Consider the following 27,033-nt stretch of genomic DNA (forward strand, 5'->3'; position numbering starts at 1 on the left):
CCCTGTATAAAGATTGTTATTATTATTATTATTATTGTTGTTGTTGTTATTGTTATTATTAATATTATTATTATTATTATTATTATTATTATTATTATTATTATTATTATATTAATTTTTCTTCCACATGTGATTGTCCTTTCTGTTTACAATTATTATGAAAGGCCAAAATATTTTTTGAGACCCTTCCTTAACTCCAAGATTTCTTTGCAGCGACTTGAGGAACAAAATGCTCATCTGCAGTTGGAAATCCAAGCAAGAGATGATCTTATTACAGTAACTATCAAATGTTTTGTTTTTCCTTTGCTTTTATTTACTCAATCTGTCAGTGAGTCAGTCAGTCAGTCAGTCAGTCAGTCAGTCAGTAAGTGAGTAAGTCAGCGAGAAAGTCAGCGAGTCAATCAGTCAGTGAGTCAGTGAGTCAGTCAGTCAGTCAGTTACTCAGTCAGGGCCTCATATAAGCCTGGTAACTGGGCTGGCCTGGTTAGCAGGACAAATTTTGTCTTCTGTTCATATGGAAAATTTCGCCCCAGCTACCAAGGTGGAAAGGCGTGATTCTTCACTTTGGCCTTCTCTTCCTTTGAAAGTTTGTCAAAATCATTTGGCAATTTTCAACCAACCATAGGCCCAAACATAGATACAACGTTCATATTGTATAAAGGTTGTCATCTCCACCCACAGTTCTTGTTACTGAATTTGTTTATCAGTATCACAATGAGGCCTTTTTCAGTGTTCTCCTTTTCAGGCAGTAACCGGTAAAATTTACCGCCTGAAGCACTACTCATTACCGCCTAAAATCCCTTGGAATTCTTCAAAATTCAACAGGTATTAAAAAGAAACCAAATATATGGCTGTTTCAGCAACGTAATCGGTATTTTATCCTTGTAAAAGAATAAATGAACAGATTAAAATATAAACTGCGCAGGCTATGGTTTGTGAGTACTATCTCTGGCTTTTTCCGAGGCAAGATCCGCGAATTTTTGGCGGGCTTTCCGCCACAATTCCATCGTGGCAGATGTCATTTCTTCGCACGTGCATCTGTAGTTGTTTATGTTCAGTTTCACGATGAAGTGACAACAAACATTGTTTTCATTTCTCTCCGTCGGCAATGGCAAGAAGTCACGAATGGAAACAGTTACAGGTAAAGTAATTTTAGACGTTGCAAGTGTTTGATTTGCAAGCAATACGGGAAAATCACTTCCTTGAACTTCCCACCTAACTATCCGGCAGCTTCAGAAAACTGGTGTTGCTAAATTGACCAACATTCACATGTGGTGATCGAGAACTTCATCTTGTCACGAAATGCTCCACATTCAGGTCAAAAGTGTTTAAAATCTATTTCAGATGACGTTTTGAGAGAATCCTTAACAATAAAACCCTTCCAGAACGTGCATGAAAACGAATATGCAGCGAATTCCGTTTGGTTGTGAGAGAAGACCGATGATTCTGTGGTGACACTTCATGTAAGCACAGCAAGGATACCCCGGAAGTGGCTTTTGTCTATTTTTCTTTGAATTTAGGGCAAGAGAATTAAGACAAAGAATAAAACACTTGTAAATGAAAATGCTGTTCAATTTTATTTGACAGCTAATGCCAAAGGTCAAAAAAAAAAAAAAAGACTAAGCAAAATCCGTTTTTGCTTTCTATGTTAGCTCTTAAGTGCTACTGCTGCAACAAGCTGACAGGAACAACGAGAAAATTACAAGGAACGTTCTGACAACCATTACTCTTTTGTATTGTATTTTATACTCACACAAACTACCTAGCAATGAGGGCAAAACTTGTATCTGTAAAGGTTTAATTTAAGGTCGGCGCTGAAGTTGACAAGAATGGGACAAATTTCAATTTCATGTAATGTACTGAGCAGACAAGGCTTCCCTGATTGCTTTACCGGTTCAAAATGCTCTTTTACCTGCCGTGCTGAAAAAAAGGGAGAACACTGCTTTTCAGGCCATTTTTGAGTTGTCCCAATAACCATGCTGGTGTGTTCATATGGGAAAGATTTCCAGCCCAGGTTAACACTAAGATCTGACTCCCAAAAACCAAGATCTTGGTAACCAAGCTATCCCGCCATCTCATATGAACACAGTCAAATTTTACAAAAGAAATGGTGATGAGGCGAGATCTCGGAGACCAGGCCAGCCCAGTTGACTGGCTTATATGAGGAGCACATGATACAGTGCTTGACAATAATTCAGATTGTATTGGAATTTGGAAGTGTTGGTTTTTGAAGAGAGAGGAAAACTGGAGGACCAGAGAAAACCCTCTCAAAGGAAGGTCGCGAACAAATGACAAACTCAACCCACATACAATGCCCAGTCTGGGAATCAACCCAGGCCACATTTTTTGGAGGCGAGTGCACTCACCACTGCTCCATCCCTGCTCCCCTTTTTATAATTTTCATAATATAATATTTATTTTTATAGGCTGCAGAAGATGACCAAAGGCAACATTCAGAGGATGTGTCCAAAATGGAACAGAGTTTGGTCATGAAAGATGAGATTATCAGGTGACGTACTTCATGCTGAGATAGCAGGGTAATGTTAGTACCTATCAATAACATTCGCAACTCAATTAATTAAACCTCAGATGCTCTCTCAGGCAAATTTTAAATAAATTATATTGGCTTGTCAATATGTACATGTAATTCTTATCAGTATAGCCAACTTCTGAGCGTAATGCAAATCTATAAGAGACCTAACTCCAAATGGATGATCAAGGCTGTTGGCAAACATAATAACAGGAGCCCAGTAGCCGGGGGCACCCAAGAAAATGCTCTGGGCGCCTAATTTTTTTGCAGTAGCATTTAACATATCACTTGTTGGGCTCCTAATTTTTGGTTTTTGGCCTTGTGGGCTCCTTGAAACAGCCTTAGATGAAGGTATCAATACAGTCTGTAGCCTGGCTTGTATACATAAAATCATTGTAAAACATGTTCACTTACTAATTTGACATTTTCTGTTATCCATTTTCAGACAGTTGGAGGGAGTAAGCAAACGAACAGAAAATATTGAAATAAGAAGATTAAAGGAGGATCTTAGGACAAGCCGATTGGAAATACAGTGAGCATTAATATACCGATAATAAAATAAAATGTTAATAATGTGAAGCATTCAAACTACATGTATCTACCTACCTTCTTACCTTTGTAGGTGGGGAGGGGTGGTGGTGGGAGGGGGGAGGGGGTCAGTAAAGACTAGGTTATTGGTCATAATAATCTGAGGTGGGGTTGGCTAACAATTCGTTTAGTTGTTCACATGAAATCCTTATCCCATTGGTAAACTGCAAACCAATTTTGGAATGCATTTTATCCGCTGGACAATGTTGTTTGCTGTTTAAACATTGAACCCTGACCAGCCTCTGTTGTATTGTTGTTCTGCCTGATCTACAAGAACTGAACAGAGTGAAGTCCATTTTGATAAGCACTTGGTGATTTGTTTTGCAGATCTCATTTGGATACCAGCCAATACCAACAGAATGAAGTCAGTCATCTGACTAAAAAGTAAGTGCGTTAATGTGCAACAAAATGCCACAAATTGATAAAATGTCAATCATAAATCCCATTTTATCTGTTTCTTTCTCTCAACAGGCTTGAAAATAGTAAAAATGAACTTTCAAAATTACAAGCAGAGCTGAGCAGAAAGGTATTGTTTTGGGTGAACATAAGTAACATAAGTTCATCAATTTCACATGCGCACGTTGGTCTGTAGTGATTATCAGCCAGCCATCTTTGCCATCTACGGACAATACTCGGTAATTTACCTCTTAGTTTACATAATTTGTCCCCAAGATCCCTTTGGACTTAGCTCTTTCAGCCTACCAAGCTGTGTTAAGTGTTGCCTGCACTGTTCCTACAAAACATTTTCAGATCATTAGCAGTTGCTGATCAACTGCTAATGGTGCAATTTCATTGATACCTTAGAGTAGTTTCTTGTGACAAGCTAATTTTGTGAATTTTGTGTTGTGTTTTAAAGTGGTCTGTTCATAGTGTAAGCACTAACTAAATTAAGAATTTTTTTGAAAAGTGATGAAAATACTCCACATTCTTTAAACTTGTTCAAACTAGTATTTGCTAAATCATGGGGACTGATTAGCTAGTTGAACCCCTTATGCTTCTGGAAAGTACATGTAGGAACCTTAAGGCTAGTGTATTCTAGAATGTGTTTATGAGAGCCCCCTGGGCCTCATTTGCAGATTTTAGGATGCCTGTCTGCCGATATCATTAGGGGTGAAACGATTCAGCTTCACCTCGATACGATATATTTTGCGATACACTGGTCATGATAATCGATACGATATGTATTGCGATACACTGGTCACGATTCGGTTATTTTTGATTTGATCCATGCTCCAGCACACGCTTTTTTTCCTGTTTGTTGGGCTGAAGAACTTGATGGTACGAGAAGTGGAATGTTTTGCTTTCCTTTCAAGTGCATCTTCAAGTTCGTGGTATTTCCTGATTTAGAACTCTCATCAGTAAAGGAAAGTAACAGTATTTCCGTCGGCATCTCTGAAACCAAAATGCCCCCCAAACAGGCGACCTAAAAGTTGACTTTTCACTAGTTCAGCCATTGTTTGTAAACACGTGCTTCAGGATCTCTTAAATCAAGAATGTTGATTGCATGCTGGGAAACTGTTTTGGACAATCAGGTAAGTTTGTTATAAGTGAGCCTACAGTGTATCTCGATTCAGCTGCACCGTGATGAATCGTTTCACTCCTAGTCTTCATGAAAGGAGACCGTAGACGTTTAAACTACATATAATCTCATACACAACTTTAGATTTAACTGTACATTGCTCTGACTCCTACAGGTTTTCAGTAAAACAACTACACTATGCTGTTAGCAGTGTTTGATTAAACTTACTTGTACATACTTAAGCTACCTTGGCAAACTTTGTCTACGGTGTTTGATGCTCTTGTGACCCAAGACCCAAGACCAGTAACCTTGAATAATGCATTAATCTTGAACTTTTAGGAGGAACAAGTGAAATCTATTGAAGAAAACGACCTTAAACAACTAATGCTGGAAAATTCAAAGGTTTGAGAACTATTGTGGCAGATGCAATGTAGTCAATTTTAACTAAGTAATTACCAGAGCCCAGTTTTATTTGCTATTGATATTTCTCTCGTTAAAAAAGTGTCTCTTACGACTAAATATTTTTAGCTGATAGATGTATTTTTTCAGTCAATGACACAGGCATACTTACAAAAAGGAAATAAATCCGAGTTCTTCCATCAGGAGTCGAACCTATGAGCTGGGATGCTCTACTACTGAGCTACAGGAGACTTGGGGGAGCTAAGGCCATTAAACTAGATTTAATTAGCTGTTCTTTGAAAGCAGTCAGCCATGAGTGAAGGACAAAGGGAACCTTTCATTTAATTCTTCAATGTTGGTTTTGTTTTAAGCTATTCAGACATTCAGACAGCAAAGAGGGGGGGAGGGCCTCCAAACCAGTCCCACCAACTTTCTTTTCGTTTGCTGTTCTTTCTGGAAACCCTTTAAGCCCTAATATCAAAGAACACATTCTCCTATCTTGTCCACATACTTTCCTTGTAAAGGTACTGGGGAGAAGTTATTAAAGCATCAAAAAAATTCACCTTGGGTGATCATATCCTTTATTCTAATGACCTCAAGGGTTGAATAAGCATTGATATTACAAGGCGAAATTTGATGCTGATCACTGTTAAGGCTTAAAGGGTTAAGTGTCTGTAGTTTCTGCCAGTCAGGGCGGGTCTTGTGTAATATTCTGCTCAATTTTTCAGCTTAAGGAGAGAATGTCCACTGGGCTTGAGGGGCACCAGGCTGAAGTGGAAGGAATGAAACAACAGATCGCTAATATGACTGCTGAACTACATAAAAGGTAATCTTGTCGTTCACGGTTTTATAGCTGATTTCATTGTTGTGCACACCGGATTTGACTGAGAGGTCACATACACTTAACTGAATTGTACTGTATCCTTAATACTAATGTGTGTAACCCAGTTATAAAAAATAATCATCTCTGAAAATATTCGTGTGAGTTATATAAAATTTACTTGACTTGACTTGACATACCATTAAACTCCCAAAACTGTTCTCTGTTGTCATGCAGGGATCAAAACACTTTATTTACGAAATGCTTTCTTGTACCCGCCAACTGTTAACTCACCGCTGAATTTATTGATGTTCTAGGCCCTCAAATGACAAAGATTCATACCCGGTGAATAATCATTAGAAATGAAACACTCAGAGTTTTACGACCCTGCATACAAAGGCCATTTTTTGTTCATAGTGCCAAACGGGTTACTATCTTCCTCCTCGGCTCTGTGCACCTTGCTGTAGCTGTTATTGTACTTTTTCTCGGCGAAAAAACAAACTTTGGTACTCAGCGTTGTGTGTACCAATGGCCATACTCTGATATTTCCATTCAGTGGTGATCAGGTCCCAGTTGTTCAAAGGAAGGATAACTTTATCCGCTGGATAAGGCACTATTCAAGGTCTAAAATATACTTCACGTTAAACGTTGTCCAAGGTTTTCGTACGCTCCCAAACTTAACTGTGGTTAGAGTGTGCATATTCGCTTGTACACGAGGAAATACTGAAATATTTGCGCAGATTGAAACTGTCGGATAGTGACTTATCCACTGGATAAAGTTATCCGACCTTACTGAAGCCAGAATGATAGTACTTTTAAGCAATGGCTTTGCATCCACTTGCGGTAACAAATTCAACTTCCGAACACCAATAATTTGGATCGCTTGCTTGGGTGAATTAAAGTTTTACTTGGCCACGTTTTCGTAACCGGAATCACCCAAGCAAGCGATCCAAAATATTGGTGGTTCGGAAGCTGAATTTGTTACCGCAAGTGGATGCAAAACCATTGCCAATTTATTTTGATTTTTCCCATTATTTTTGTTTGAATTGATCACAGGGATGCTGCAATGGCTTCCATCACTGAGCGTGCTCAGCGCATGGAAAAAGATCTCCGAGAAACGACAGCAAAACATGACAGAACAGCTGCTGAACTCCAGGTAAGGTGAAGATATCCGCCTACAGGAGTGCTCCTCATTTAACACAATGGCCTCATTCACGAAAGCGGAGACAGTGAAAAACAAGTTTTGTTCACGATCAGAGAAACGTTAGTGAATTTTGCATCTTCGGGAAAATTCTAAATTCTACTTTAAAGTCAGTGAGAAGTCACGGAATTTTATTTAAGTTCAGCTTGCCACTAGGTTTGATAAAGGTTATTTTTTCTTGTCGGCAAGATGATGTCGTTTCAGAAAATACTTTGAATTAACTTTCAGTTTCGGTTCTAGCTTGCGAGAACAGGCGTTTTTTCTGGCGTTTTTCCGAGTTCGCGGCGGGTGAAACAAAAAGCCAGAAAATGGCGTCTGTTCTTGCAGGCTGTTTCGGTTCAGCCTCGGCCGCAAAACTAGACGTTCTTATAGAAGAAAAAAAAAAAGAGTGCAGCATTTGAGCGAGTGGAAAACAACAACAGCAGGGAAGGAGAGGAGCGCTTCTTGTTTGTGTTAACCATCACACTTTCGTTGCACGAGGGAGGGATTGGGTAGCAGTAGTCAAAGTGATTTTATGGTTACTGAGGCCTTCCAGTTTTAGAAATCTACCATTTTTTCGGATAACAATAGTGTTTCGATCATAATTCTTGTGTATTTCGCAGGTAACCAACGCACAACTTGAAGCGTTACGGATTGAAAACAGGCATTTACGGGACACTGCACTGAATGAACAGTTGACGGTGGGTTTCAATTTTCCTTTTAGTTTCGCCCGTAATTGTTTCCCATTGGCTTACAGACCATATTTTCGTAACAATTACGTCAAGCTTAAGGCCGATCACTGGAAATGTGTCCGTTTGTAGCCTCATTGTTAGTTCACTCTAGATTATATGTTTTATTTTTGTCAGGATTTATCAGATCTTCACAGTGGAAACCTTCAGTTCATTGGCCAACTCGAGGTATGAGTGTGACAAGGCAACCCTGTCGCCTTGTTCTTTCTAAGTTTCGCGCGTACTTAATTTCGCGAGTATTAATTTTCGCGATTACAAGAAAAATTAGAGCTAAAGTGTACTAAATTGCGTGATTTTGTCAGTGTTTAATTTTCTTGAACTCCGAGCTGAGGGCACTTGTCACAAAGAATAAGGACTGGAAAGATACAGAGGTCTGGTTGAATTTAACTACAAGGAGCCAACAAATGGAAACTTTGATGACTGTACTAAAGAGGTTTTGGCAGAATTACAAGCTGAAGAAAACGGTGAATCGGGGGAAGAGTGCTGGTCGAAAACAAGAACGGAAAGATGTTTTCAAGTACAGATAGTATAGTTTTAGTTCAGAACAATTCACCACATAGCCCGGTTAATAATCAGAACATTTAAAATTCTTATTGTTTTGTTATGGTATGGTATTAAATTTCGGTTGTTTAAATCGCGAAAATTAGTAAGAATAACATATACAACGTTTCTCGCAATGATATGGAAGTGATATCAAGCCACAGTTGTAAAACCTAAACCAAAGTGCCTGTTATCACTCTGGCCAATCACAAATGACCGCCTTCTATGCTGCACATGGACACGCGATAGGGACTTGTGATGACGCAAACAACACGATGAACCAATCAGAACTCGAAAAGAAAATTGCCAGTTAAAATAAACGAGAAAAGTGCGCGCGGTCAACTCATCAAGTTACTATATTTATGTTGAGTATTGTTGAGAAAGTGGGTTTTTTTTTAGTTAACTAAGAAGACAACGTCTATTACTTTCGACACTCGATATTGAAAACTGTTCAAAATCGAGGTCAAATTGCCTCTTAACTTCACTTAGGCGTTCAGCTGAATGTTACTGTCCCGTTGTAATTCTCACATTTGAAATTCTGCTTCATCTGGCATTGATTAAATTCAGCATGGCGCCGTATCACTTGTATTGCTTGCTTTCATAGGCGGAAAATTGTATGAGATATTTGAAAGTTGCTTTTTATTGTTACAGGTTATTTTTAATGAACTGTTGGCAATTTTGATAGCAGATATATACTCAAGATGTAAACGTTATATTTCCATTCAATTTAAAAGGAACTATGTCAGCTGGGGCACATGCGCAGTAGACTCCATGATCCAGTTGAGACTAATTTGCATACAACTCGTCGCGGAATTTTTGCTTTTCCGCCATTGCAACAGCTTTCAAAAATGTCCGAACAAACAGCTTCTGTAAATGCTCAAGAACGTTTGTTAATTAAAAATTCAGCTTACCGAAGATAAACATGATTCAAGCAAATGAAAACAGCTTCCTGAACTGTCCGACGGTATTTGAAAAAGTTGGGCCAACGATTTCAAAGTGCTTCTCATTAACGCGCGCATGCGCCTGGGGTGACATAGTCCCTTTAATTACACCATTTTGTGTCCTTTTTTACCACTTTTTCTTGCTTTGTTTCAGGATGACAACAGGAACTTAAGAACCGAAGTGGCCAGTCTCCGCGAGGAACTTTCAACACTAGAAGCTAAATATCAGGATAAATACAGAAACGCCCTGAAGAAAAATCAGGATGTTTTGGCAGACATCAAGGACAACGAGTTCAGGTTTGAAATACTTCACATTTTCACTGTAAAACAGTGTACTTAATTTATTTTATCTTTATTACGGACAATTCATCAGCTGCAACTAAATAAATCGTTACAAAGATAATAATAATAATTCACTAATAAACGATGTTGATATAAAAACTAATAAACAGCTGCTTTCCACAAATGCCGTGCCTTTCACGTTTGAATTGCCCAAGGTTCTCAGCTTGCTTTACGTCGCATGAAAGGCTGTTCCATAGCGTGGCACCACTGTAACTAAAGCTATTATTGTAGTAGTTTGTGCGCGGTAATGGAACATTGAGTTTATTGTCAGGGTCCCTTTCGTTATATGCACTTTCTCGTTTTTCAAATCTAGAACGTATATAGTCTGGAGCCAACCTGTGTAGAGATCTATAACCATCGTAGCTCTTTAGATTTGCTGCTGGCGTGCTAGGTTCTTCCACTCAAGGAGTTTGAACAAATAAGCAGCATCTGCATCATATTTTGAGAAAGTCAAAGTACGGGCTGGTCTATTTTTGTAGTTTTTGTAACTTATTGCGCATTCATCCCACAGTTTCGCCAAACAGTATTGCAATAATCAAAGTGTGGTTGTATCAGAGCTCTGTATATTAGATGTAAAGTTGCTTGAGGGAAAAAGTGCCTTATTTGTTTTTTGGTCCCAATGCCAGCCGCCTTTCGGGGAATCGAGTCCGCACTCCATCGCCAAACCCGACGAAATGAATGAATATTAACCTCATGACAGACTAGGGCCGGAATAATAGCTAATTTGCCGAGGCAAACTACTTACAGCGCTAACAAATTTTAAAACTAGTAATAATCAAAGATTAGGGAGTGCGTTCGATGATCTCGATCCCAGGCTCTCTCTCCTTTGCCAAGTTTGTGATGATGTCATCCGTCCCTGCAAATCTGCGGGGGATGCCAGATACGCGTCCCAAGATCCATCCATTCATTCCGACAATCAACGTTGTCCCATACAATCTCGACTCCAATCTGTATTAGGAATGCGTTCTTTCTACGTCGAACACAACTACTCATACAGAAAACGTAATTTTTCTTGTGGCAGCCTTAAAAGACATTCGATTCAATGTAGTTAAAACACTATTAATTAACCTGAGGCCGTACATTGTAGTGTTATTATTAAACCCTGGAAAAGGTGGAAAACTAGCCTGTGCACTATTAATATTGCAGACAAGGCAGCTAATTTGAAAAGGGCCGTGATCGTGTACACAGGTGTTTTTTGCTGTCATTCACTCTGCAATTTTCCGCCGAGTTACGTGTTTGGTGGGTAGTCCTGTGGCAAAGAATGTTTAGCAACCCTGTTGTTCGAAAGCTTGAGTGTTCTTGTTATCGAACGTTTGCGGTTTTATGCGACAAAACATTTCTGGTTTTCTTTTTTTCCACAGGCGTCATAGCGAGCTCCGTTCAGAGTCTGACCGCAAAGTAGCGTCGTTAGAAGCTCGTCTTGAAACCACGATAAGAAAATACGAGACACAGCTGCACACTCTGCAAACTGAGAATGAACGACTGAAGAGCGATGTAACCTCAGTGGAGCATGGAGCTAATGGTAAAGACACTCTTTCTTCTCTCCTTTTTGTCGTAAGCTGCGCTTTATTTTTAATTTTTCCGAAGAAATGCATGCAGGCCGCAGACTGGTGCAAACAGAAAGTGAGAAGATTGCTGTAGAAGCGTTTAATGATTAACTTCAATGTTTCTCAACGTGTTTTTTGTTTACGCCCCAAAGGATTGCCAATTTTTTCAAGTTCTTTCTGAAAATTTTGGAAAAAAATTGCTAAAAACTGATGTTTATTCTTAGCGAACCAGCTAACCACCTAATGCTATGAAAGTCATGGGCTCATAGCATTGGGTGGCTGGCTGGTTCGCTAAATCTCTAACTAAGTGTCACAACACTTATTTAATGCGCTTGCGAGATGCAGACAATTTAGCGTGTTGCTCATATGATGAGTGTCCAGTGTACTCGCGAGATGCGAAGTCCTGAGACTTATAACCCCAAGCCTGTGACCTGCTCACCACATGAGTCACCCATAGCTCAGTGATTAGAGCATCCAGACTAGTAACTGGAAGGTCGTGGGTTTGATTCCTGCTGGGGGCTCGGAAATTTTTTCCGAGAATTTTCATCGTGTACTTATTATCTATTTCATTTTCATGTTTATTCTTCCTCGAAGAAACCAAGTCATGTTTTCATCACAGCACTGTAAGAGCAATTTAATGCTAGGAAAGAGGTTCTTAGTCAAATAATTGAGCAGTTTTAACCAACATACAGCGAAATCTCCGTGACAGTGCCCCTTTAAAAACTGCTCTATTTAGATTAACGAATGACTGGTACCTAAATCAAACTCGCCAGGTGCCCCTCAGCCTCTGATGTCATCCTCAAGCAAGACCCTGCCTGAGTATGTTCCCAGAAGGCCCGTAGACATGAGCCACACCAGCACAACCAGTGGGTACACGGATACTGAGGCGCTGACGTACGCTGAACTTGCTGCAGACCCAGCTTACTCGGATTCTGAGGTAACTTTTGGTTTTGGTCACACATGCAGTCCTAGGCAATTCTGATTTCACCTGGTGCAATTTTTGGCTGAGTTTTGGTCACACAATCGAAGCCGGGGCGGAAGGTGTTTCTGATTTATAGTAATTGAAATTTCTTGCTCCTTCAATCAATCAATCAATCAGTCAGTCAGTCAGTCAATCAATCAAATCGTTTATTCAAAATCCACACAGCAGTCTATGTGACTGCATTAAGTGCGCAATCCAGCCCTATTATATGAATCTTGTGAGAAAGATAACAACAAACACTAATAAAGTGAACGTCACATTTCGTGGGTCCATCTTGTTCATGATGAACTGTGTAGGTAACGAAGAAGGCCCTCTTATGAAACCATTCGGTCAGTGATACTATCGTGTATGCTTGGGGGTATAGTTGGTGCTTGGTGCTGCGTCGGTGGGGGAATGGAAACAAATGTTAGTTCTATCAATTTGGCCACCGTAAAGAGATTCCAGAACTGACATTTTAAGCCTTATCATTATTAGGCTGATTTAGCAACAGAACGGGAACGTCAGTTGACAACGGCGCGCGCATCAAGAATGCCCATATATAGTCGAAATAGACTCGCGTCCAGACTATTCCGCGCGCTCTCGCGTCCTCAAATGACGTTCCTGTTCTGTTGCTAAATCAGCCTATTATCCCTTTGGCACAGCAAATATATGTAAGATTTAATTGTTCTCGTCTGCTTTCTTTCATAGAGATCCGCTACCCCAGTTGGTGCTAGGCGCTCCTCGATCACGTCTGATTTCTTGGCAGAAGAGAACCGTCGGGAAAAAGAACTGGAACGAATTCTGGACCGAAGAATAGCAGACTTGAAAACTAACACTGACTATATTATACAGAAGTACACGTGAAACGTTCAAAGGTTTGCATGTGTCAGCAGTTAAAATGTGCGGTAAAGGACCGCAAAAATAACAAAATAATTTATTGTGTGAAAACAAAAACAACGAAATAATTTATTGTGTGCAAAAACAAACGATATAATTTATTGAGTGAAGTTTGACTTACATTGAAACGCGTCGTAGCAAGGTTACGTGATTTTTTTTCGACATGTGTGCATAATTACGTAAATTGCTTTGTCAATATTTTTAGTTTCACCACGTTGTCAGAGAAAATCGAAAGACATTCTCTAGATATCACCATTTTCTGTTACACCAGGGTTGGGCAGTTGTCTATGATAGGCCCACCATCAGGCAACCCGTACGTTTTCGAGTACGAATTCCATATATGTGTTATTTCTTAGTCAGCTTATAGTGGTTTTATCATAAAGGAGCTAAATATGACATTTCCATTGTTGAGTGTTTGCTATCTCTGAGAAGTGAACATAAAAGAGTGTATTGATAGGAATTTATCACTAAAGTTGGTTTTATAAGTCGATGTTTTTCATTATTTTTATTTTCTGTGCTGTATTTGTATGCAATTCAGCAATCTATATTTATAAATATACGTCGTTTTAAAGTTGACAAAGGTGGGCCCAGCTAAAGCACCTGTCGTATGGCACCGCTATGCAATGCCAATACGGAAGCTTTTGAATTAGCGTTGTTACCTAAGTTGTTCCGTGCCTTGTTAACCATTTGTCAGAATTGGATGGCTGCGGCGTCAGGCGACAGTACCAGCCTTGTTTCCAGGGTCTCTCTTCTTCCCGTCTCCCGGAGAAGAGGGGAGACCCTGGGAACGAGGTTGACTGCAGTTCAATCTGTATGGGCAGCGGGCTGCTCCTGGAGAGAGATTACAGTAGCGGCCAATTCTTTAGTGTCTACCCGGAACGAGAAAAATCACGGGAATCTTTTACCTTGAGGTTGGCGACCGGTGCTACATGAAGTAAAGTTGCCGCAGAATTAATCCGCTGTTCCCAAATGCTTGTAGACTACAACCCAAATGCACCAAACTTTTGACTTTTCTCATGCAACGACCATTGCATGAGAACTAGTCAGACTCAGGACTGACCAGGCTTCCCGAACTATTCCGGTATCGCCCTGTTTTATACGCCAATTTTCTTGTCATGCGCATATTTTTTGTACTCAAAGGATATCAGTTAAGGCATAGTCATATTACAATCGAGCATTTCATTCTTGTATAGTATTTGTGCAAATGCAAGTTTTCACTCCTTGAATTTATTATTTCTTGGCTAGTTGTATCGCTTCATGTATCTTATTGTATATTTTTGTCCATGCACCAGATGCAACGCTGGTGGTAAAGTGGAAGCATTTCCACATCCCCAGCTTTCACAGATTTCATAATGGTCGTAATAATTAACAAGAGAATGTGGAATTTGAACTTGTAGACATTGGTAGAGTGTATGTTAAGCAACCTTAACCTCGAGATACAAGCTGACAGAACATTGAATAAAAAGACCTTTTTTTATCAATCCTGCTTTGCCTTCTAATCCCATCTCGATAGCTTCTGTCTGGGTGACTGTTGTCATAGTAAGAATGGTGGAAGGTTTTTAAGACAAAGGAAATTTGTCGTGATCACCTGATCTAAGAGAAGTGTGCGGGATCACCCAACATTCTCGTAATACTTCGAAGATGAGCAAACTAGAAGAGTCCTTCGCATAAATATTCTGGATATATCCCAAGAATTGTGTTGACTAGAATAACCAAAAGATTGTGCTCATTTGGAACAAACAGGCACCTGTCTGCTGGCGATAGGGGCGTTCGGCTTGGATTTTTCGCTGGATGTTGCCTTGTTCCTAGTCCTCTCTCTTTCATCTCGAACCACGTGGCTCGGTTACGTCACCGAAACGAATTTATCGTGAGGGCCTGGTAAGAAGCCGTAGAGGGTCTAGGCAACACTGGATTTACCACAGGGGGCCCACACAAACTATGTGACCGTTTGTATTTTGAATTTATAGAGGCAATGTATGGGAATATCGAAAATCCTCGTATTATCGTACTAGATTGCGATAGATATTCTCATTTAACATCAAAATAAACGTAGTTTTACCTTAAATGTTGTGTGTTGTCGTTCCTAAGGTTGAAGACGGCGATTTTAGCCATTTGAAGGGTTCGGCGTTGAACGTTCACTCGAGCGTAATAGAAGAGTGAGCTTCTCACTCTTCTATTACGCTCGAGTGAACGTTCAACGCCGAACCCTTCAAATGGCTAAAATCGCCGTCTTCAACCTCAGGAACGACAACACACAACATTTAAGGTAAAACTACGTTTATTTTGATGTTAAATGAGAATATCTATCGCAATCTAGTACGATAATACGAGGATTTTCGATATTCCCATACATTGCCTCTATAAATTCAAATATACAAACGGTCACATAGTTTGTGTGGGCGCCCTGTGGATTTACCACGACATTGGACTATGCGTAATTCTTTTTGCAGCGGGATGTAACTAAAAAGTGAAAAATAGTATTTTGGTATTGGTTTGGCATTGGAAAGTGGGTGCAAGTAATGAGATATTTTTAATTGTAAGATAAAAATTTGCATAACACTGGCTGGTCAGTGTTTTGATTCAATTTGATACTGTGTTTCGTCCCGCATTTTTCTTTCATCAGTTTTTGTTTCTTGTAGGTAGAACAATACTCTGTTATCTTTCCTTTGAAACGCAAATAGTCCAAATTCGAAACTGTTTACAATTACTGATACAGTCTATGTAGGATTCTTTTATATCTACGAAATTTAACACAGAGTCAATTATCACACATATTGGATCGATGTCCAAAGGGCATATTATCAGTTATCATTATATACCACCTTGCAGCTTGGTATGCACGAAATCTCTAAAAATTGTATTATCTTTCTCTTGGATTTGTAATAACTTAATTTTACGTTTTCGCGATCAGAAACCAACCTTGATGAATAATAATTCTACTTAGAAATCCGTCGGCTTATTCGCGTGCTTGCTCTGTCAACTTATCAACTACCGTACATTCATTTGCATCTTTAATGATTGCCTACTTTTCGCGCGCATACGAATGTCAAATTAATACGTAGTTGTTTTCATCTGGTTTCTGCAGAAAAAAGATCGGTTAATTTGGAAATAAAATAAAATTGGAGCTAACTCGGGTTGAAAAACTATCGAAGTAAACTTGTTTCAGTGAACCTTTGTATAATCTATCCCATCAAATGTATCGTTTCCTATTGTCTTCTCTCCCCAGAAAGTTTATTAGGTCGGTCGTTAATAAGAAAAGAAAAGAAAACGGAAAAGCCGAGAAAAAAACTACGTAAAAAGTAAGCCATCCTTAATTGGCGTCTGGGTTTCTTCACCGCGACTGCCATTTTCGAAGGAGAGGTTATCACATGTTCACGAAATTAAAATCGTCGATGACTAAACAGGGCAAATTAAAGTTGTCAGCACTCGGACAAGGGAAGTAGGCAATATTTAAAATCAGAAACTTTTTTCCATTTTTGAAAAGAACGATTGGGTCGATTGGGCGCTGATAAGAAATGATAAATTATAAACAGCAAGGAACTGATCTTTGCCGCAGTAAAAACTTGAAGACAGCAAAAAATGAAACATTTTATGAACATGAAAAAAAAAAAAAGTTGTCAGAGAGCTAACACGGATTCCCGACTTTGGCAGTCATGATTTAATCATTTTCCTTTTCCTGTGCATACCTCGGAAAACAAAACAAAAAACAAAAAACAACAAAAAAAAAAACACTTTGATGACATAAGAAGTCAAAATAAGAAGGCAGAACCGTACCCTTCTAGCGCCCGTCCGCGTCCAGGTTGCGAGCAAGACGAACTGAATTGAATTTTTTAATTTTTTTGTTACTATGTAAGCTCAGAGGTTTTCGCTCGCCTCATGACCCAAGAAAGAAGCCAAAAACCTGTCACTGGAAATAAGCTGCATATTGCATCCATCATTGACGTGCTCTTTAATTTCCGTGGATTAAATAATTCAGATCTCACCGGCCATTCGATTGTGGGCCATTTTACTGTGCCCTCGACTCATGCAAGGTGATTTTCAGCGCGAAAATCGTTTGGTTACATTTTCTGCCCGTAAGCAGTTAAAATTGTAAGGATTTAATGGTTTTTTTACAAAAATACAGTAACGAGCATTTTGAAATTTCGTCAGTCCCCTTTTTTTTCTTTAATTTTCTCTATTTCCCATTGAATGACAAAGCGAAATAATTAAACAACACGGAACTGTTTTTCTATCAACAAGCTATTTTTGTGTTCGTTTCGTTCGTTCAGGCGTCCGCTGTGAAATTCTCAAAACTTGAGAAAGAGCAGTCATCTTTAGCGAGTCAAATTACACTGAGTCGCAAACAAAACACTCATTTTAATATGGCTCTGTTTTCGTGACAGCTTTAATGAATAATTTATGAAGAAAAATGCTTTTACTGGTGCGGAGCGAAAAAGGTCAGCTTGTACGAAATCAGCGTTTTCCCTTTGTAGGGAAAAACCCCAGCTCCGAAAAAAGAAACGAATGCAAGTGTTAAAAATTAGCACTAGACAGGTTTCTGCTCCATCGATCATATCACCCATAACGTATAACCAAAAGGTGCTTATCATCAAGATATTGTTTATGTAAAACTTGACCAATCAGCGGGTCGTGTTTTTCTACGTCACACCACACAAAAAACAAGTCCAAGCAGGTACTTTTCCCAGTGCTACCTAGATAAATTATAGCTTTTCAAATCAACTATTCAGCCTTGATTTCAACCTCCTCAACAAGGCCCCATGTGCTTCTGTCTTCCTTGAGTAACACATGTTTACCTACGGTCACATGAAAAACTCGTGAGCTCTTATCGCAAAGCTTTTGTACAGCTTTGCGGTTTCTGACTGCCGATTGGATGAAAGTTGTTTTTGACAAGAAAACAATGGTTCTGCCTTGTTATTTCTGAATTGATCATGCCATAATTTTAGCCAATGGCAAGGCGTGTTGGCCCCCAAGGTGTCGATTACGTCATATGCCAATCTGAAGGCTCCGCAGAAAAAAAATTTTCATCACCTGAAAGTTGCTCGCTGGTAGAACGGAACGCGAAGAAGGAGAGCGCGCTAAAACATCACATTTTCAGGTCTCACAGCTCTCGTCTGAAGACATTTCAAGAAATCCAAAGATCATGGGAAAGAATAACAAAGAAAGCAAGGAAATCGAGAAAGTGGATGTGGAAATTGTCGTCCGATCGGACGTTCCTGAAGGTGGCTGGGGTTGGTTTGTCTGCCTTGCGGGATTTATAGCTCAGTTTGTTGTGCTGGGTCTGCAGAATCACTCAGGCATCCTGTACAAAGCTTTGTTGCAGGAATTCAAAACAAGTAAAGGAGAAACAGGTAGGTGGTTTCGATTTCTTCCAAGCCACCCCGAAGGCTCTATTACCTTGATAACATAACTAGAAGTACCGGCCGCGGAGTTCCTTTCGAATTCGAGTCTCAACCACCAGTCAGAGTTTGTTTATCTAAATAACCAATGGATAACAAATTTGTGGCTCATTCCTCTGTATCAGTTTAAAATTGTTCCGATGGCGCGTTTTCTGGTGATTCGTGAAATTTTCTTGCCATGCAAACCGGCTTAATGGATAAAACAGATTCCAAAAATTATTTTTGAAACCGACTGCAATTTCACCGGATGTGCGACCCCATCCAGTAATTTCGATGATTTAAATCAACAACGCCAAAATTAGATTTCAACTTAAACGGGTTATCCCTCCAAAGTTTAACTTTCCGGTTTTCCTAGAGCTACAAAGTTAACTTTCGACTGGTATTGATGTTGTTGCTGTCAATACAGTTATATTCCTTTCGCGCGAGCTCTGAAATGTTTTCGATTTTTGGTATTTATTCAAAACCGGTGTTCCTAATTTCTTGCTGAAGCTAACTTGATTCCACTGGAAAGTCTTCGGCCGTTTAGGAGCTGAAAACATGAAGGAAAAAAAAACGTTGCGTTCGTTGTACTTGCTTGTATTTGACAGATTTTTCTTTGAATAGAATAATTACCGGAAGTGAATTTGCCATATGCAAATTTTGGACCTTAACCCGGCTGAATGCAACTGCTGAGGAAATTACAAAAGACGCAAGTTTCCGTTTTTCCGGCGCACTTGGCTTGAAAGTTGCATCTCGTACTTTCGGTTTGGAGTATTTTACACTTCTTCTGGCGTTCTTGCGACATTTCCGCTCCCTGCTGACATGCAGAACAGCGCACAGGGACCTTTTGTACTCCGGACACTGTACATGTAAATGAATGGTCTATTTTTGTACAATGTTCGTTTTCGCTGCATGTTGTTGAATTTTAACCGCAAACCAATTACTTTTCAATGTCCAGGGAGAGCGTCTCCGCAAAATCCACAGACTACCTGCAAAACAAGTCGTTTATTTTGTAATTTTTTTCCGAATCATGTCTTGTAACTTTACTGACCTTGGCAATTTTGCATATTGGAAAAAGCTCCAGGAAAGTAAACAAGCTTATGATGGCTCGTGCGATCTGTTGTGTTTAATTGCATGGTATTAAAAAACTTAACAACGAACTGTTTCCCGGATATATTTGCACGCTTATCTGCACGTCATGGCCTTGGATACTTCTTAATAAAACGTTTTTTTTCAAGCTCGCTGATATTCCGGGTCGTGCAAAGTTTGATTTGCATGTCACAAAAACAACTTTCTCATTCATATTCAAATCGCTGAGAGATTAACAACTCTTGTCTAATGAAAGCTTTTCTCGGTTACTTTCAATCATGTTTTGCAAGCGCAAGCCTTATATTAAAGCCCTTTAATTGGCCTTCTTCCAGTTGTAAGATGTATCTTGGATTTTTATTGCAGACCTTCTCTCCGCAGAATGTTTTCGTTCTGTAGTAGCCTCTGTGGATACTCCTCATATCCCAGTTTATAGTGCATGCTTTTAGCTTTCTTGAGAAATTCAATACTTTTGTTCTGGTCAAGAGGTCAAATCCAAAAATAAGGGAAGGCTTCCACTGATGATTGCAATTGCGGTACAGATGAAAGAACTCGAGCGATTGCTCGAAATTAAAACTGTTATATAACCTTACTTCTCGGCAATTTGGCGCGTTTGTTCTGCAGGAGAGCTCATTACGTGTTGCAATATTTGTTTTGCAGACCTATGTTTCAAGTCATGTCAATCAATCATGCTGCTTATCTTACGTAGGCTTATATTTTGCAATTGTGTACTCTACAGATTTCGCACGTATGGAAGGAGTTTAGGACGCGCTCGACTTGATTTCGAGTGGCTACAGTGTAATTCATTGTTCACCACTAAAATAGTTTTTTTCTTTTCGCCAGGCTATTTTCATCTTGGTCGAGAACTAGGTTCGTTTTACAAGGCCGTCTGTGAGACCTGATACTTTGCATTTTTCATGTGTGCACAATATGCCGTTTTGAGGCTTGGGGAAAACTTATTCTCTTTCCGCTAATATTTTACGGTTTTATCAAATGTCATAAAATGGAAGCCCCAAAAAGGCAAAATAAACGAGTGTTAGCTCTTAATTGACATATTTTATATGGCGTAAACCGCGGCAATGAAGCGTACGTGTATTTAAAAAGGTTGCTGAGGAAGTACTGCCAAGGTTTTGTGGCCGGAAAGAATCAATTTCTATTTGTGTGCAAGAAAGAATGCAGTAAGGAAGACTTATATTTTGTTAACCTGCGATCATACTTCCGTCCCTACATCTCCGAAAAAAAAAAACCGCCTGATCGCAGGTTAATATTTTGTTTGCCACTTTCACGCGTTCTCCACAAGCGGTACATTTCGCACTGTGAAACGAGACGAAACATAAGCTTTGAGTTTGAGGGCGGATGAGGGGTGTGTCTGTAGGTGTCGTCTCCTTCGATATCTGGTACCAAACTTACTCTAAGAGGATTACAGATGGTCGATCCAGGGAAAGTAATCTTCTTCTCATCTTTGATCTTGTTTTTAAAAAGCCGAGCATAAGTTTCGAAGAGTTACTAAGTGACAAATAAAAAATCCTCTTGTCCACTATACATTCTCTTGGAACAACTCCTCTCTGTAAATGACACGAAGAACAAAGTTCGCTGTGAGGTGGAGTTCCGTCTGCCCGCATCAAACCAGTCCGTTGATCCTGTAAAGTATTTCCTCTTCGGAAACATCAAATCACACTCGCGCAATCTGTGCCAACATCCTGTACAATAAAATATTTATCGTTTGGTCTCGTTTCAGTTTTAAAACCTTAATTTCATTAGATTTTTTTTTTCTGGCGTGCCCGAAATTCTCGAGAAAAAAAATCCCATGTTTATAAAATAATTCAAACAAAGAACTGGCAAATGTTTCCTTAATCAAATCTCGTGAATTATGTGCAACTCAGCGATTTGTGTTATAAGCTTTTTACGTCATGTCTGCCCTTATATGCCTCGATGACTTTTAGAGATTTTTTTTCGTTAGCATCAGTAGTGCAATTGATAAAGCAAGTGTCGCACTCTAGTTGTCATTTCGGAGGTTTGGCTTTGTTGGCTTTACTGTTTAAAGTGTGACGCCCCTACAAGTTGAACTTGCCATGTTTGCCGGTATTATTTATTCATAAACATCTGAGCACGTACGATCTTCACAAGTAAAACTGGATTGTGCTTTGTCGGTAACTGCAAATGTATCTCTCTTTCTAGCGTGAAAATCCCTCTTAAGTTCGCTCCGTTTTCTTTTAAAGTTTGAAGGCTTTGGGAAGCCGGCAAAACGGCTTTCGTGCCGCGGCTGGAGGCAGGTAGAAAGTTACTTCGTGGCCGTCAAATGCTGTTGATTAGCATTTGAACTTGATCTTGGCCTTCGGGCAGATGATTTTGTGGTAACTTAGCAATGGAAACTTCAGTTCGTTTGGTCACGTTTTCAACATTTTAAGAGTGCTGTTTTGTGACAGAGGCCGAGCTTTACCATTACATATTACCTTTAATTTTCTCAATTACCTTATTCACTGGCATAAAAACCCGTCCCCATATTAATTAAACGCATTGTTTATAATAAGGCTTTACCGGAAAGACGTGTTTATTCAAATCATTCAGGTGCGGTACAGAGGATGAGGATATGATGAGGCAATTTCCGAGTACCTCACGCGCTTTTATTTGTTTGTTTGTTTTGTTTTTTCATAAATTCAAAAGCAATGAACGCTTTTGCTGTGTTCGCAACAACCGAGTATCAGGCCTTCCGATCCTATTGGGAGGAGGAGTAGAGGGGGGGGGGGGGGGGAGGAGAAGAGGAGAGCATTTTCCCGTTCCTCTCTCTTCCCCCCATCTCCATCCCGCTTCCTTTCCCTCCTCGAAAAGCTTGATACTCAGGCTATGTTCTCAAAAGAAAATCGCTATTAATTATTATTTTTTTAAATTTTTGTGGTGTTTTTTTTTTTCAGCCTGGGTTATCTCAATTGGCCTTGGCATGATGTTCCTGTTTGCTCCAGTGACGTCAGCACTGTGTGAGCGCGTAGGATGCCGGGTAGTTGCGTTTGTTGGTGGTTTGCTAGGAATTTTGGGGTTTGTCTTATCGTCATTTGTGTCTGACGTCCATCGTCTTTACGTCACTTTTGGAGTTTTGTGGGGGATTGGGGCGAGCATGAGTTACTTGCCAACACTTCGGTCACTTCCTTATTGGTTTTCCAGGTGAGACGATAACTTCTGCATTTACTAGATAAACATTACTTCATCAGATCGCTTTACTGCAATAACAAATATCAAAGTGCCATCACCGAAAAGTTGGACACATAAGAAAGTCTCAACAATTGTCAACTTGACTGTAATTGTGCATTGAACAGGCCAACTTCAGCAGTCGCTAAAACCACTGCGAAAGTCGGAATGTTTCACTCTTTAATCGTTCGCCTGCAGTTCACATGTCAGTGATCGTTTTACATATCTTCTTCCATTTATTCATCATGATTATAAAAGTACAATACGAACGTGCAAATGACCTGCCCACAGACCGATAGATAGCTTAGTTGGTACTGTAGAGCGATGTGCCGGTATCTAAATGACATGGAAGAGGTTTTTCACTTATCTAGCGGATGTAAAGGACATGGCCAGATGGGTGAGACTTTTTCATATCCACTTCTACTTATTCACCATCTGTGGAATTAGTAAGAGCTCACAAAAATGACCAGCTCCTTGTATGTTGGGTAAGTCAGTTGGTAAGAAAATTACACCGGTATCGCATGGGTCATGCGCTTAATTCCTGTTTAATCCTTTCTTCCCCGTCTTTTTTGCTACTATGTTTTCTTCTATGCGCTTTAGCGCTTCTCTCTCACTCACAGATGCTTATCTCTGTTGTTTCAGGCGCATCGGTCTTGCAAACGGTATCGTGACGGCCGGAAGTGGCGTGGGAACTATTGCCATGGGTCCCGTTATGCAGCTAACAGTGAACTATCTTGGCTGGGCCAACTCCACACGGGTGCTCGCTGGGATGCTGTGTTTATGCACCATCGGCTCCTTGCTTTACAGAGTCCCCAGTCAAACCGACAAGGAGGTGGAGAAGGGAGTTGAAGAAACAGAGAAACCGAAACGGCCGCCAATGTTCGACTTTTCGGTGTTCAAGAATAAAGCGTTCCTGGTTTGGTGTATTGCATTGAGCGCGTTTATGATGGGTTACTTCGTTCCTTTTGTGCATTTGGTAAGTGATCTTTACAAACAGCTTCTCGGTGCGCACCCAGGTATTGAAATAAGATTTAGACTGACCGAAGTCTCTTTGTTATCATACAGCGCGAGGGTGATCCAAAATTCCGAGTGGTGAACAGAGCACAAACGAGCGAGTGATACAAACGGGTTTCTTCTCAAATCGAGCTCTGTTTCCTGGGCACAAGCAATGCGCGTTCGTGAACTAAAGGAACTATCGTAAAATACGGTCTGTCTTGTTATCTAGGCACTGGCAGAATATTTTGAAAGTCAAATAAACCGTGGACATAACCCTTTCGGGATCTGAAGTAACGCATTACAATCATTGACCGTCCAAACTTCTTAATGGATTTTCATACTACAAAATCGTACGTCTGGCTCGCATTTGGCTAAACAATGCGTAGTTAGGCTGGTTATTTGTCTCATAGTTGGTCGCTATTAAAAAATGCAGAGATAAACGGGTTATAGCTTCCCTGGCAGATGCTCTTTTGGCTCGTCACGCAGTCTTTCGGGAAGAAAGATTGCATGACGAGCTAAAAGAGCGCCTGAGCGAGGGAGGCTAAACGGATTACGGCTAATAAATCGTCTAATTAGAATCCGCCTCGTGTCTGTCTTTATAATACACTGTAGACGAACTACCAGACAGCAAACAAACAAAATGTTATTTTCCTATTAAAGTTTAGCCCATACGGATGATGGGTCTCTAGTGTAAACGGCCATTCGTGTTAGAAACAGTAAAATTAAGGCAAATTTTCCTTTTCTTCCCAACAGCCAGCCTACGCCGAAGAGTGCGGCATACCAAATTCACAGTCCTCGACACTTATTGGCATGATGTCAGTAGGATCGACTTTCGGTCGGCTCTTCTTCGGCAAACTCGGCGACCACCCGAGAGTGAACCGGCTGTACTGTTTCCAGATAGCCATGCTGGTTATTGGTGTTGCCAATACGCTGAGTACGCTAACGAAGAGCTACGCTGGTCTTGTCGTTTATATGGTGGTATTCGGTGTGTTTGATGGCTGTTATGTGGTTCTCTTGGCCGTTCTTTGTGCTGATATTGTTGGTGTGGACAAAGTCTCTGCCGGAATCGGTGTTCAATTCTTCTTCATGGCTATCACCTCTATTGCTGGACCGCCTCTTGCAGGTAAATTTTACGATTTTACGTGAAGTTAGAACTTGTACAGCATAATAAGCAAGAAAACAGAGAAGCGTAGCTCAATAACTGTCATTTGGATTGTTCCACTTGAGGATGTTATCCGTTACTTCAAAAGTTAGTCCCAGTTTTAAAGATTGCATTATCAAAGCATTTCATCCACGTACTCCAAATTTAGAACCATTAAAATAGGGAATTGCTGCAGGTGACCGCAGTTTCGAAGGTATCGATTTTTTATTTGGCCAGAAATCATACTTTATCAATTTTGTCAATTTTCATCGGGATGGTAATGGAGAAAATCATCATTGACACGATGTACCTCTAAATTCTTAGAAGAACTATCCCTACAACATTTGCAACATTAATTTTAAAAGACGAAACTGAATTTCGATCGTTGAACTAATCATCTCACTCTTTTCCGCAGGTGTGATATACGATCTTTCCCAGTCTTACCAAATCGCTTTCTATGTCGCTGGCGCATGCTCCACAGTCGCAACGTGTATTCTCTTCCTCGTACCAGCCCTCATGCCACAAGAAACTATACCTGATACACCTGACCGCGCGGAGACTGCGCATTCAAAAGACATTGAAAAGCCTTTGATTCGTATCTGCTCGCCAGATTCCTCTAACCCCACAACTTCAACGAAAGCAAGTCTGGGATCATGTCAACAACTGAACAGTACTTTGCACCTAGCCCCGAGCCAATCTTATCTCGACCGGTATTGGGGCATTCCTAAGAGAGCGAGCATGCGCGCTAGCGCTAGCATGGCCAGCCTGCTGTCGTTTGGGCCAGTGCAACCAGGGAGAGAGGTTCTTGTGGTAGTAGACAGAGTTTCCCAAGTCTGAGCGAAAGCAGAATGTTTTAAGCTGCGTGATCTCCTCTTCAGAATTCAACAAGCTCAACGAGTTCCTTGGGTCATTAAACGTAACTACATTTGAACGCAAAACGTCACGTCATTTGCATTCTGCTGAGAACTGTGTCACGACAGACAGGTCACGCAAATTCGATCACGCTTCATGAACGCGTGCCACGCGAGTGGCGAGAGTCACAACAAACATTAAGAGACATGTATCATTGACATGTGGTAATTCTTCACCGCGTGCTCATTATTTATTTATTCCTACTTGACACAAACTAAAATATTGCAAGAAAAAAATGTCCTCGTCTACAACGATTATCGTCTTTTGACCGTAGTTTATCGTTTGATAAGTTCATGTTGAACCTTTTGTGCCGTAGACTTGTTAAGACATTTGCAATTTTCTGAGCTATATTTCTTAATAGTAACAGTTTTGAAGCAAAATGGAAGGCAACATAAAGGGTTTTTTTACTACGACTTTTAATCCAGTAGCCTTTCGTTTGTCTTCGGATGTTAATTGAAAATGAAACTTGCACCTGCGAACTTAACGTTGAAATCAACCAGGAAAAACGACATTTATTACAACTGTAATTATTTATTATTGACCAAAAATACGTAATCGATTTTTGTCAGCGTCCTTGTCAAGTTGAATGAAAACAGAAAAAAAAAAAGATAAAATAACAACCCCCCTCCCCCAAAACAAAAAACAAAAGAGAAAAAAATGAAAAAAATGTTAAGAGTTCCTGAGATTATAAATGGAAACGTTTCCAAGTTGTTGATTTTTAATTTAATCCAAGAGATAGTTATATTATTATAATGGTTAGATGAAATACCTCCTGTACGCGTTTAGGTCAGCTGATAGTGAAGATGAGGGGTGTTGGTCAAAATTTGAGAAGATCAATAAGTTTTTTTTGTTTGTTTGCGTGTTTGTTTTGTTGTTGTTTTGGTTTTCGTGTTGGATATTTGACTTGGAGTAGTGTATTGTGTGGAAAGGGTTTCAGCTACCTTGGAGGTATTCCATATAGTTTCGACCTTTATAATGCATGTTTTTAGGGAGGTCTTTAGATACACAAAGGGTGATTTTGTAGAAGAGTTTTTACAGAGGCTTAAATTTATGAATAAAGATAGTTTAACTTTGGAATAGGTGTTTCTTCGTGTGTCCGCTATGGTCGAAATGGGTGTCCCGTGTAACATGGAAAATCTTTAAGGCGGGGCTCTACCTGAATTTGAGTGAAATTTGAAGAGGTTTTAAGAATGGACAGAAGAAAGAAAATGATTTTTGGAACACTAGCAGATAGTCGATAACCACGCAAGAGCACCCCAGGTTGCTAGTGGACTAACTTGGTATCCGTCTATTAATTATTAACTACAAATTCTTATTTTAAAACTTC

General features: G+C 39.9%; 2 protein-coding genes across 2 annotated transcripts in view; both read left to right on the top strand.

Annotated features, from left to right (window-relative positions):
* The window catches only part of LOC146453274 (centrosomal protein of 63 kDa-like), a 38,145-nt gene extending 23,657 nt beyond the window's left edge, over positions 1 to 14,488 (top strand). Inside the window, exons 11-24 of the mRNA XM_085096798.1 lie at positions 214 to 276; positions 2,427 to 2,509; positions 2,976 to 3,062; positions 3,446 to 3,502; positions 3,590 to 3,644; positions 4,977 to 5,039; positions 5,765 to 5,862; positions 6,913 to 7,012; positions 7,660 to 7,737; positions 7,903 to 7,953; positions 9,421 to 9,563; positions 10,970 to 11,130; positions 11,929 to 12,092; positions 12,825 to 14,488. Of these exons, the coding sequence (XP_084952924.1) occupies positions 214 to 276; positions 2,427 to 2,509; positions 2,976 to 3,062; positions 3,446 to 3,502; positions 3,590 to 3,644; positions 4,977 to 5,039; positions 5,765 to 5,862; positions 6,913 to 7,012; positions 7,660 to 7,737; positions 7,903 to 7,953; positions 9,421 to 9,563; positions 10,970 to 11,130; positions 11,929 to 12,092; positions 12,825 to 12,980 (1,359 nt within the window). The 3' untranslated portion in view covers positions 12,981 to 14,488. The remainder of the gene's footprint in view (positions 1 to 213; positions 277 to 2,426; positions 2,510 to 2,975; positions 3,063 to 3,445; positions 3,503 to 3,589; positions 3,645 to 4,976; positions 5,040 to 5,764; positions 5,863 to 6,912; positions 7,013 to 7,659; positions 7,738 to 7,902; positions 7,954 to 9,420; positions 9,564 to 10,969; positions 11,131 to 11,928; positions 12,093 to 12,824) is intronic.
* A 3,544-nt stretch (positions 14,489 to 18,032) lies between these two features.
* LOC146453275 (monocarboxylate transporter 10-like) lies at positions 18,033 to 26,405 on the top strand. Its single transcript, XM_085096781.1, has 5 exons — positions 18,033 to 18,361; positions 22,387 to 22,633; positions 23,300 to 23,633; positions 24,407 to 24,776; positions 25,210 to 26,405. Exons 1-5 carry the CDS (start codon positions 18,154 to 18,156, stop codon positions 25,629 to 25,631), a joined length of 1,581 nt encoding a protein of 526 aa, XP_084952907.1. The 5' UTR covers positions 18,033 to 18,153; the 3' UTR covers positions 25,632 to 26,405.
* Positions 26,406 to 27,033: the final 628 nt, after the last annotated feature.

Source organism: Pavona decussata, unplaced genomic scaffold (genome assembly GCF_977016875.1).
Source record: "Pavona decussata unplaced genomic scaffold, jaPavDecu1.1 SCAFFOLD_339, whole genome shotgun sequence".
NCBI classification, from domain to species: domain Eukaryota; kingdom Metazoa; phylum Cnidaria; class Anthozoa; order Scleractinia; family Agariciidae; genus Pavona; species Pavona decussata.

What these genes read in the sequence shown, in the direction of transcription:
- LOC146453275 (XM_085096781.1), top strand. Translation starts at nt 18,154, where the DNA reads ATGGGAAAGAATAACAAAGAAAGCAAGGAAATCGAGAAAGTGGATGTG. An exon ending in AACAAGTAAAGGAGAAACAG is followed by an intron (nt 18,362 to 22,386) that starts GTAGGTGGTTTC and finishes TTTTTTTTTCAG; the next exon opens with CCTGGGTTATCTCAATTGGC. An exon ending in CTTCCTTATTGGTTTTCCAG is followed by an intron (nt 22,634 to 23,299) that starts GTGAGACGATAA and finishes CTGTTGTTTCAG; the next exon opens with GCGCATCGGTCTTGCAAACG.